A 12,461-nucleotide genomic window follows, 5' to 3' on the forward strand; every position below is an offset into this window, starting at 1 on the left:
CTGGATAATAAAAGCCAGAAAAGAGAAAGATGATAACGAGGACACTACAAATAATTACTAAAGTGCATCACACCTGTCAGTGAACATAATAATCTTCTCTGCAATGTCCTTGTGTTTGAGCAATTCCGTCTTGAAGAGATTAATCTTGTGGCCTCCGCCTGCATATCTGTGCACATCTCCCCCCTCCCACTTCTTTCCAAGGCCCAAAACCTGGAATAAACCAAACCCATGTACACATCCATCAGACATAAGTCATCACAATGATGATCAAATCATCTGGGAACAATGCTGACGAATTAACAGTCTCAAAGTAACACCAGGAGTCAAAAAGAGTCCTTCTGAGTGCAAGGAACATCTCACCTTGACTGGGATGTTGTACACTTTAGCCGAGCGAATGAACCTCTTGAAACCATCGGTCTGGTTCGTAGCCACTGTCACCAATAGAAAGTCTACAAACAGAATAAGCATTGTAAGACTTGAGGTTCTCACAGCGGTGAGTATGAAGATTTCCATCTTCTGGGTTGTTGCGCTGTGTAGTCTGGTCGATATTAACCAACGTTTCAGAGGTCATACTGCCTCCGTCAACAGGGCCTGATGACGGAGGCAGTATGACCTCCGAAACGTTGGTTAACATCGACCAGACTACACAGCGCAACAACCCAGAAGACAGAAATCTTCAGAATAAGCATTGTAAGAAGTCTCAACCCCACACCAATAAAAAAAAATCAAAGGTCTGGCAACAACACATGATACTTATAAATTAACACTGTCCTCGTGTAACAGTAAGTTCTTACCCTTGCACACTCATGGTACCACTTCATTTTATATGTTGCAATAATATAAATTTAAAAATCCATTGTCTCTACAGCAGAACAGTTTCAGTTCCAAACTAAAAATATTTTTTTTAAAAAATTATGTAATAAATTCTGCAACATATGCCATAGCAGAGACAAAGTAGCGAGGTGCACCACAATGTAAATGTACCATATCAATCTGGGTCATGGACATTCTATCAACGCAATCAACGTAGTTTCAACAAATGGCATGAATATTCCCCAAAATATTTTATTCAACCAGAATGCTATGTGGTGCAACAACCTAGAAGACCACAATAAAATGTATCACCCTGTAAGTGATTCTCTCAACAAAATTATTCATACTGCATGTACCAAATCTTCTTTTCTGAATCAAACAAGTACTTGAGCACTAACGTGCGCAGTCCATTTCATAGGAAAGAGAGAACAATACAAAAATAAAATAAATATTCTGGCCTCACACACTGTTCTCACAGCTTAGTGGCTACACCCACATCACACAAAGATGAAAACAGAAATGAGAAACACAGATGTGCTTAGATGGGAAGAGGCCAAAAGCATTCAACTGTCCGATCCTCTAGTACTATCACAAAACAACTTTAAATCATATGCAGGGAAGACGTAGGAGATCGTATATATCCATACAAGATCAAAATGTCTTGCAAGAAATGCAGAATGTGGAAGTATGGAAAATTTAATTTTGGTCCGTATCAGTCCATTAAAAATGCTCACATACATGAAACTAAATTCTAATGTTATTATTTTTCTAAGAAAGCGCAAATCATATACAAAAGTTGGTACACAACACAAAATATGTGTAACATTAAAATCTGCAAATAACACATTCAGAAAATGTTTCACACTTTGCTAAAGTTCTGTTTTTGTCGTGTACTACTGAACAGAGGACGAAGAGCATTTACAAAGTTTGTTTATCAAACGAAAAAAACAACTGTTATACAAAACCATCACCAATAAAAAATTATACACTGATAAGAACGTGTTGAAAGAAAGAGACATAATAAATATCAGCCCCAAGTAGAAAAACATAATCAAGAAGATACGCAGAAACATGGAAATGCTGTAGAAAGACATTACACTTTTTCTGTCGCACAGAACAAAGATTTTTATGTTAGTCTAAAGTACAGTGATTACTGTAACAAGAGTGACCACATTTAAGTTCTTCTCAGATATAATTGAAATAACATGAAGCTAGCTGTTACTGTTACTGTATTAAAATCTAACAAAATAGTTTTTATTATATTTGAGAAGATGCTGAAGACAGCCTTAGAATAAACCAAAAACAAAACAAAGAAGATTTATTGTGCATGCCAGAATATCTATATATTTCCTTAGGTAACCCCGCAACCGGACGCTGTAACATAATAAAAGAACGGTTAATTTTTGTAATGTCCGTAACAGACTATGCCAAAAAATGGTGAAGGATGGGCGATAGAAGAAATAAAAATGTCCTTGTACGGTGACGCAAAATGTGTCAGCTGTGACTCACAATAATTTTTATTTTCAACTCCACAGAAAAGTGTCCATATTCTTTAAATTTCCACTTTCAGCAACTCCAACATTTAACCATGTGGACTTATGAGAAGGGTTTATCATACAATTCCATTTTGTGCAAATGGAAACAAACATGATTTATCCTCTGCACTTGGAAATGTGTATACACAGTTATATTGCTCTGTTTATAAGATGATCACAGTCCAAGGACCCCTCCCACTAACATGTGGCAGATGACCTCACTACTGTATTTATCTTATCTTCAGAAGCCTTTATGTTAAAACCTACAGTACGTTCATCAAATATATCTGAAAAATCTCCAAACTGTCATTTGTTATGAAAAAAAAAACATGGTTGTAGCAGAGATCAGCATTCCTTTCATTCAAAATTTCACCAAATTCCTAAAAACAAAATCAAACCAAAAAATTGAGCATGATATGAATATATATCTCATCAGAACTTCAACTTTCTGATATGGTATGAACTGAAAGAAGTTCAAGACCACACCTTCACAATTGCTTTCCAGATCCAATTTTAATATTATCCCTTCTGTCTGTCTTCCAAAGGCCCTCTTTCCATTAGGTTTCCCATCATTCTTGTTACCATATAACTGCCCCAACAGTGTTTACAAACACCTTTCAGTTCTTACCCCTCTCAGGGTGACAGAACAAGTTTGTATGTAGAAGGCAACTATGTTCACACTCACTGCCATGAAAATCTCAAATCCTTCTAAGTTGTGTGTTTTTCTACTTTATTTAACAATGTTTTCTCAACTGCATAGACCACACACCAAATTGCAAAACTCTTAAAGTTTTGGAAGTGGTTGTGGCTTATTTCAAGGTACTATCCAAGTATTTGTATGAAGGGACTGAGATAAACCAGGAAAAGCATCAGTCACAACAGTTGGTCTCGATGACAAGAACAAAAACTGGTTCGTCCTGAACAAGAAAAAAGTGCTGACTATTCAGCCATGAAACGTTTTTCACCCACACAAATCAACTGGTAGTAATTTAAAGAACTGTTAACTTTTCTAAAGAATGTGAAAGCTCTCGTGCATGATTGCTCAATGCTTTCCCTTACAAATTTTACACGGATGGCCGCATACCAATACAATGTGGGTCAGTAGTAGACACACCAAGTTACGAGTGCAACAAAATCTTATTAAGCATGTAACGACAAAGTTGAACAACCTGTTGCTGTCGGATTTGTGGCATATTTAGACTGATCTTGAAGAGAAAGAACAGCCTTCTATCTGTGCCCACATAACTACAGAGGAATGAGGCAATTTTCATGAAACTCTATAGAAATACATCATGCTAATGGACTGTCATCTAACTGGTATGTAAACATGTACATCATAGGGTCATGATGTTATTTTCCAAAAATGACAGTCTTCTGTAAATGCCACCACCATCAGGGGGCAGTAAGCACCTTTGAAATGGTGGTAAATTTCTACCCAACTACATGGCATATAATCCCTGACAGTATATGGGGATTTTATAGATAATAAGAATTACATTCCTATGGGGCATCACTGTTTTCTGCTGTTTCTTCAAGTTAATGCACACGATGTGGGAAACAAACCCATGACACTTCAAATTCACCCAAATTCATATATACAGCAGAAGCATTTAACAAAAACAATTTCTAGTTACACATAACCACGAATAAACTATGTACACAAGCTTAACATATGTTGCTTCATCACCAAAATTCTTCTTCTATAACTAAATATTTGTCCAGAAATTTAGAGGGCAGTTTTAATTCAAGTAACCCAAACCACCCGATAAATACGGCCTTGATAAAGGTAGATAACCACTAACGTGCAATTGAACTGGCATTTATTATACTGAAATGCCAATAAATCATTGCACATTATAAAGACGGTGATCGTACTACAGGGCAAAAAACTTGAGTATCCATAAAAACATTATTTTGTATTACCATTATATTCTCTGTCTTTCAGAGATGCTTCATGGAATAAAATTACGAAGTACAATAAAAACGGTAGTAAAGTCACACGCAAAACTATCATTTTTACGTTGTTGTGCACAAAACAAGCACTTCTGAGCTACGACAGCTTCTTCTTGCACACGAATAACAAACATGCCTCACGCAGATTACAGACTCCAGCAGCTGTTGCTTCCACAGATTATACCAGGGCTGCTATAAAAAGTCCTACAAATATTACTTGTGACCAAAGATTGCATCCGACGGTATTTGCCAACGTTTCGGAGAAACATACTATCTCCAGGGTATAACACTATCACAGCATCAGAACACAATTTCCACATTCCATCTTATTACGAAATCAAATCCTTTGCCGAAAACACATTTTTTAACTCTCATAAATCATTAAAAATTCACACAGTTCATATATGGGCGGTACTATCATGCGCATTCATACATGCCGGCAATTTTCAATACTATAAACAGAACGGAAAGTCCTTAAAGTACGCATAATTAATAGTATTCACTTACTGCCAACGTCAATACTTTCATGCGGCTTCAAGTATCTGTCCTCTAAAGCACTATGAACCTTGGACGCCCTGTCAATAGAAGTATTGGCTTCTCCATGCAAACATACGTCGCCCTGAAATCCAACATGACACTCTCCATCCGAATCCAACAACGCAATGTGTCCTGTGAAGCAAATATGTATTCATTTTCAATATGTTATCCAACAAGAAGCATAATTTACAGCTCTCTATAATAATTAGCTATGTGACAATTCCATATTAATCACGGCTTAGCTCCAAGAATAATTCCATTGCACTTTTTTGTATCTCAAAGGATGCCGGCAGATAAATCAAACACAGTCGTACTTTATTATTATTATTATTAGACGAAGTTTCATACGCATTATATTTTAAACATATATACTTATATATTTACATATATATAAACCAATTTTACCTGTTAGATACAACACTATAAAGACAATTTGCCGGCACATTGATGCGCACTACTTGAAAAACGGGGAACCGACAAAGATTTCTTATCAGCAACAAAAGCGAGATTAGAATGCGTAGATCTTCGACGGAGAGTCTCAGCTTCTAAGCTGGGAGGTGATGGAAAGTAACGGTGTCATGTAACCAACTCTACTTAAACTGAATACCGTATCACATTTTTCTTTTTTATCATTTCACGCCAGCACAGTTTTGACACGCTCCGAGAACGACTTTTGTTTCCGTGTTTCTCCGTTGGAGTGGAATAACCCAACATCGAAATCTAAGACACCTAACCACAGTTTTTTCCACGATGAATTTATTTTATTTCGATTATTATGCGTTCATGTATCCGCATGTTTGAACTTGAAAACCGCTGGGAGGATTTTGACAAAATTCGGCATTGACGATGTGTTATTTCGGGCCACCCAAAAGCGTGCTTTTCAATTTCCTACAATCAGTAATAACAACATGGCGGTCGCACGAACTTATGATGGGGGAAAGGGAGATAAGAATAATTTAATACTGGGTCCTGAGATTATACACCATCGTAGATGTTATAAAAATACACAACTTTTGTTATGATAATTTACTTCAAAGAAAAAAAGTCGTTTCAGCTGCATGTTTTATCACAAAATACAAGGCAAAAAGTTCATAATATTAAAAAGTATACATCACTCTGCAAAACTCATCGTTACATCTGTCACTGCAATGCTGGACCTGGTCTTTAAGAAAAGTGGGTCACATACGTAGTCGAAACAAATAAAAAACTGATGTAAACTAATATTCAAAATTTCACCTAAAGAAAATGATATTGAAACAGGTCTTCTGTCCGAGTGTTGCTTCAGGAGGCTTGTGGGAGGGAGGGAGGGGGCTGCCATTAGGTTTAGATCAGTTTTCTGCCTGTCAGGGATTATGCGAGCCTCCACAATAAGCAGGTTAATTTAATAAAGCTACTCTAATGGGATTACTCTAATAGGATGTAATGGTTTATGCAGGAAACACGCTGCAAGTGCCTGGGCATTCCAGTTGGGACCACTGGCACGGTAAGACTGTGGAGGTAGTACATAAGGACAGTAGAACTTGCCTGTCTGATGTGTTCTTTAACAATTTATCAGAAAATAAATGCGGAAGATGTATAAAACGTAACATTCGATATACGCATTGTGCATGGTTTGCAAAATCAACTCATAATAATAATAATAATAATGATGGCTGTCTTCTGGACTGTTGTGCTTTATATTCTGGTAGAAAGTTACTGACATTTCACCTCTGAAATGTTCGTAAACTTCTACTACACTACTTGGTGTCTGAAGCAGATCAGTTTCATCAAAGGTACTGCAAGGAAACACAAGCAAAACGTTGGAGCGAACAGCTCCCTCTGCCCTCAAATCGATTCTTACCTTTCATTCTGTTTGGGTTCCGTGTGAGACACGAGTTTCCATTCTTGTCTGTCCTTTCTGTCACCTCTCTTCATGTTGTGTTTCTCCTTTCTGCATCATTTATCACCTGGTCCATCCGCTACTCTCGATCTTCCCACAGACCTCCTTCCGCTGTATTAAAGTTGGATAGGGCGCAATTCAGCGTGTCTGTAACGACTGTCGAGTGATGTTGAGGTTTGCATCTTCCTTTCAGAACGGGCAATACCATGCCACCCAAAGATGATCCAGAATTACAGAAACTTCGAAAAGAACTGGACGACATGATGAAAAAAATCAAGGCAAGTTAAACCTTAAAACATCCCACACTTTGCTGTCAGGTTCATAATTACTGTGAGGTTGTTTTATGTACGACAGAAAATTGTTGAACTCTTAGGCAAGGCAGGGATTCTAAACACACAATTTTATGTCTGTGGTATTTGTACCACCAGGAGGAATGCTGTGGCCTTCACAATCTAAACTGAAGTGAAAAAAGATGGCAGGTGTTTATATACAATTTATAGATTAGTTTGGTTTAGGAAGACTCTGACAGTGAATATCACCAGCACCCAGACAAAAGTTACAAAATAATTACAAACAAAGAAACGTAATGGTAGAAAATACACTTAAAAAAGTTACTACAGCAACACATACAAATACACAAAATAAAAATAATTAAAATAATGACAAGAAATGCATAAAGTCTAAACCAGATTATTTCATAGCTTGTTAAAAATATTAGTGAAGCCACGACTCATGATACGGGGCAGAAGTTTCAATATTAGTTGAGGTAATTATCCTTAGACAAATAAGAGGGTCTGTATTACAGAGGGAAACAAGAAAAGTTCATGAAATCACTGGGAAACTTCATGGAAGTCCCTAAGCATCAATGGAAATATAATAGTAAAATGGACTTTGGGGAAATATATTGGAAGGGTGTAAACTACATTCAGGTTTTCCAGCCAGATTAGGTAACTCGTGTTGTCGCTGCCACCTCCGACTCTTCACTCCAGTAGCAATGACATGCCCCCACAAGACATGAGTCGCATTTGTGAACTTTTTGTCAGGGTTGGGGCTAATAAACTGATACAGAACACAGGTGTATCTCCATGTAGGAGGAGCAGGACAAGGTAGCAGACAAAACACTACAGGACATCTGTGGAGACATGGCAGATGCTCCGAAAGTGCGGCTCACCACAAAGAAGCTACTCAAGGGTCACATCAACAAGGTCAACTCAGTACACTTCAGTGGAGACAGCAGGCAAGTGCCCACACGTGTCAGAAGCCTTATCATTACGATGGTGACCACGGTCCAGTCTGGCTGCATTTATGTATACATGTGTGTGTGTGCGTAACCCTTTCATTGCTGTGACCCTACCGCTGAGTCTCCATACTAAACACAAATCAAACAATCTTTCTCCTTCAAGATTATATGCCACTGGAGGTTACATTCATTAACAATAACACAGTAACTGTGCAAACTTCTGAGGTACATCTAACTCTAGTATCTTTTGATGTACAATCCTCAAAAGCAAAGACAGATTTAACATATATCACACAGAAATAGGGAATTAAAATATCTGTATTACAGGGCTGCCAACAATACTTTAGTTCCACGGTTAACAGTTTACTGGTATGTTAGTGCGACGCATGTCTACCTGGCTCAAGCATCACATGGTGATAAAGCTTATTGATGTAACATGCAAAAAATGGTAAAGACAGATTAGTATAAGGTAGACACTGATTTAAGATGAATTAAGCATTTCAGTGTGGAAAAATCAGTTAGCTAAGGAAACAAAAAACAACAGAAATAACTCTAATGTTTATGAAATTATGAAAGAAAGAGTTTAAAAATGTCATTCACAGTTAAGTGAAGTAATTTCAATCTAATGTTGTGCATGTACGGCAAAATATTTAAGAGAAAACTTAAAACTTAAGAAAAATATTTCATACTTCTTTTGGAAATTTTGTTGAATGTAACTTCAAACCAAAGAACATGTATACAGACAATTCAGCAATTTAAATCCCGAAAAGGCCTTGGTAACTATACACACCATCTGCTTCAATATCCGATAACTTACTTCACTCACAGCATACATTTCATGTATATTTCTTACCTAGAATCCACAGTGACTGTTTCACTATAGATTAACAGACTGACTTTTGTGACAATGATGTGACGTGGCTTATGGAGGTATAAGTATTATTTAGAAGAGCCCTGCCCCTTTTAGAGTAAGGCACGCTGTTTTACACTCACAATTAAGAGCAGATACTCACCACAGGCACGCAGTGACAGGATCATTGGACGGCAAACTCATCATCTGGGACACATGGACGGGTAACAAGGTGCAGGTCATCCCACTGAGATCATCCTGGGTCATGAGCGTGGCCTTTGCACCATCTGGAAACTATGTCGGTAAGTCACACAGCAAATAACTCGACGGTGACTTGACCAATGCCACAACATCCTCTCATGGAAATGTCTGCTACAGCATGCGGGGGAATGGACAACATGTGTACCATATACGACCTAAACAATCGTGACTCCACGGGAGCAGCAAAGATCGTGCGAGAGCTTCTGGGATACGAGGGCTTTCTGTCTTCGTGTCGCTTTCTGGATGACAAGACAATTATTACTGGGTCAGGAGACATGAAGATGTGAGTACACCTGAATTTTCTACACATTCATTTACCATATTTCAATCACATGCTCATACCATTAAAACTCATTTGATAGACCGAATGAAACTCTGTACAAGTTTCTTGTTTCTCCCAGCTGACCTACTTTTCCAGTCCTTAAGAAGCTATAAAAATTCTGTATGTATTTCCTGTTTCCCCCCATCTAAGCTACATCTCCAGTTTCCACAACCTTCTATCTGAGTATTCTAAACATAGAGGAGAAGCGTATGCATCAGAAAGTTGGCATTATTTAATATTCCAACATTTTCCATTACATCTAAACACTGTACTAAAAATTTCTTTTGCAACACCCTCAGGTACCACAAATTTTCTGTCCACTAATGATGTTGCCGAAAAGTGCTGGACAATGTTTTATGTAGACGCAGGTTCTGTATGTCCTTGCAGCTGCTTGTGGGACCTGGAGGCAGGCAAGCGCTCCCTGGAGTTCGAAGCCCACTCAGGAGATGTCGTATCCATCTCTCTGTCACCTGACTCCAAGACCTACATAACTGGCAGTGTGGACAAATCTTGCAGGTTGTGGGATTTGCGTGATGAGAAGCCCAAGCAAACATTTTTTGGGCACACATCTGACGTCAACTCTGTTTGTGTAAGTTGTCTATCATATGCCAGCAAAGAGCAGTTCATACACAGACATGAGAACTGTACAGTCTCGTGTGGGCTTCTTTTCATGTTTATTTCAACCATTCATTTTTTATACACCACTGACATATATGGAACTTTACTGTCACTGCCAATTATTTCACTTTAAGGACAAAGTGATTCTGTGAGAAAATGTTTTCTTTCATAAGCCCTCATTTGGCACAATGACCAGGTTTATCATTTGGAAGAACAAGATTTTACTGCGGAAATGCGCAACTGGACACAAATTTTCCTGTCAATGCAGTAAACACTATTTTTTGTTTAGATTTTAATAGACAGCTAAATGATTTGCAGTTCCACCCGTCAGGCTACGCATTTGCAACAGGATCTGAGGACAAGACTTCTCGGATGTTCGACATACGTTCTGATCAGAACGTAGCAACTTACTGTCCTCCGAACAGCACTTCAGGATTTACATCCTGTGGTCTCTCATTCTCTGGTCGCTACGTGTTGTGTGGAAGTGACGACTCATCTGTCCACATCTGGGACACACTGAAGAACCAGCACAATGGTAATGATACCAACTATGAGGAAAGAAAAACATTACTCAGACAGGATCAGAGTAGGATTATGTAAGATTTGCAATGTAATTAATTGGCACTATTTTATTTTCAAATCTCTCTAAAAATACACTGACATGTAACTGTTTCAGGATGTCTGACTGGTCATGAGAACCGCATCACATCATTGTCTGTGGCAGGGAATGGGATGGCTGTCGCAACATGCTCCTGGGACAACAACGTTCGTGTTTGGGTGTGATTTGTCCGCATGTCTGACTACGTGGTACTGACAAAGTTGCCTGACCCTATTTTTTGCCAGTTCAATCCACTTCAAAACATATTTAAAATAAATTTTAATAAGATATTGTAGGTGCGTCATATTGTGATTTATTTAAATAGTATTAAAAATATATTAAAATTGGCCGTCAATCACAATATAAGATAATTAAAAGATTAAAATATCATTTTTCGTTCCGTATCGAGTACTCGATTTACATATGGAACATTTACGACATGTTTCGGCTATCATAGAGCCGTCATCAGGTGTTATGTTATAAACTTTTTAACTGAATTACTGATTTTTAATGCTTTTTAGTTTTCATTTTTCTTATCATTTTCTCGTCCTTCATATTGTATCAGTAATTCAGTTAAAAAGTTTATAACATAACACCTGATAACGGCTCTATAATAGCCGAAATATGTCGTAAATGTTCCATATGTAAATCGAGTACTCGATACGGAACGAAAAATGATATTTTAATCTTTTAATTATCTTATATTGTGATTGACGGCCAATTTTAATATATTTTTAATACTATATAAATTTTAATATTATCCAGTCATATACACGAAGACAAGTGATAAATCACGATTCATAAGAGGAAAACATTCTGCATTGTACATATTCCTTGAATGATTTGTATTCATATCAGATTAATTGTTTCTGTTTTATTACCTTGCAAAGAGGCTTTGTTATGAATACATATAACATGTATAACATTGCTTTGGAGCTCATTCTTTCAACATTTTCTTGTATACTGTGTAAAATTTGTTACTGGTGACATAACTATTTCAATTTGGTTATAATGCAAGAAAATGTAATGAGAATATTACGAAAGTTTACAACAAATCACAATAAACATATTACCTAAAATCAGATGCTAGGGGCAGTTCTCTCAGGACGTAACACAGAGGTACTGAGGTTAATGATAAGAAAAATCACAATTTTAATAAATGATGCATCAACAGACTAAATTAAACATATGTAATGTTTGTGACAGTTGAAATTTCCACAGTGGGGAAAATCTGAATTAAGGTTTTCTGGGTTATGATGCTGTTGTCTTAAAAATGTTTGGAAAAGTTTATCACCTCCATCTTCAGGGCTACCTTACAGGATTACTCTGAAGACAGTGAACACATGTTCCTTAGCAATACATAATGTTTGTGGTCACACTCTGAACTCCAGATTAACATTTTATGGTATGTCATAGATATTAATCAATAAACTAATTAAATAAATTGTTGAATAAGTAGTAATCACTTAATGAAACAGACTGTATACATAGCAATTATAGCGATGTTATTATGAATGAATGAATTATCATTCTGAGACATGATTTCATGAAACAGCTGTCTAGTGTTCACTTCATCTCTACCGACATGTGTCTGCTGAACATACAGAAACCTAGGTTAGTGCAACTTAGTTTTGAGAACGACAGGCTATATATGCTGGAGTACAACGGTTCAATTCTTGGTAAAAATGGAATTTTTCTCTTAATCACTATGCCAGATCACTTCAGTTTTGGGCTGAAATACAGTTGTATAAATAAAATAAATATTGTGATAACTGCTAATGGTTAATATTGTAATAAGTTACTTACAGATCACAGCTTCTGCACAGGATTCCATGCTAACAGGAGCTGGAAAAGC

The 12,461-nt window shown here is 37.1% G+C and overlaps 2 protein-coding genes across 4 annotated transcripts in view; one reads left to right on the forward strand and one right to left on the reverse strand.

Moving 5' to 3' along the window:
* The window catches only part of Plod (procollagen lysyl hydroxylase), a 31,178-nt gene extending 25,812 nt beyond the window's left edge, over positions 1 to 5,366 (reverse strand). For 2 of the 3 annotated variants that reach the window (XM_022058707.2, XM_022058706.2), the window contains exons 1-4: positions 5,244 to 5,366; positions 4,809 to 4,970; positions 361 to 449; positions 74 to 210 (exon numbers count right to left, since the gene is read on the reverse strand). In XM_022058707.2, the coding sequence (XP_021914399.1) occupies positions 74 to 210; positions 361 to 449; positions 4,809 to 4,970; positions 5,244 to 5,283 (428 nt within the window). In that variant the 5' untranslated portion in view covers positions 5,284 to 5,366. Of the gene's footprint in view, positions 1 to 73; positions 211 to 360; positions 450 to 4,271; positions 4,515 to 4,808; positions 4,971 to 5,243 lie in introns of those variants that run through there. The other variant, XM_022058709.2, reaches the window with a different exon arrangement.
* On the forward strand, positions 5,349 to 12,385 carry Gbeta76C (guanine nucleotide-binding protein subunit beta-2). The gene is made up of 9 exons (XM_022058710.2): positions 5,349 to 5,418; positions 6,274 to 6,321; positions 6,911 to 6,995; positions 7,809 to 7,954; positions 8,976 to 9,109; positions 9,186 to 9,351; positions 9,778 to 9,979; positions 10,327 to 10,543; positions 10,685 to 12,385. Exons 1-9 carry the CDS (start codon positions 5,399 to 5,401, stop codon positions 10,789 to 10,791), a joined length of 1,125 nt encoding a protein of 374 aa, XP_021914402.1. The 5' UTR covers positions 5,349 to 5,398; the 3' UTR covers positions 10,792 to 12,385.
* The last annotated feature ends 76 nt before the right edge of the window (positions 12,386 to 12,461 follow it).

This window comes from Zootermopsis nevadensis, unplaced genomic scaffold (genome assembly GCF_977971745.1).
Source record: "Zootermopsis nevadensis isolate Lab colony 2312 unplaced genomic scaffold, Znev_1.0 Znev_ptg000010l, whole genome shotgun sequence".
In the NCBI taxonomy this organism is placed as follows: domain Eukaryota; kingdom Metazoa; phylum Arthropoda; class Insecta; order Blattodea; family Termopsidae; genus Zootermopsis; species Zootermopsis nevadensis.

Bases quoted from the DNA above. Each gene is read 5' to 3' on its own strand.
- Gbeta76C (XM_022058710.2), top strand. From the start codon at position 5,399: ATGGAAAGTAACGGTGTCAT. The intron at 5,419-6,273 runs GTAACCAACTCT...TGGTTTATGCAG, and splicing joins ATGGAAAGTAACGGTGTCAT to GAAACACGCTGCAAGTGCCT. The intron at 9,110-9,185 runs GTAAGTCACACA...TGTCTGCTACAG, and splicing joins ACCATCTGGAAACTATGTCG to CATGCGGGGGAATGGACAAC.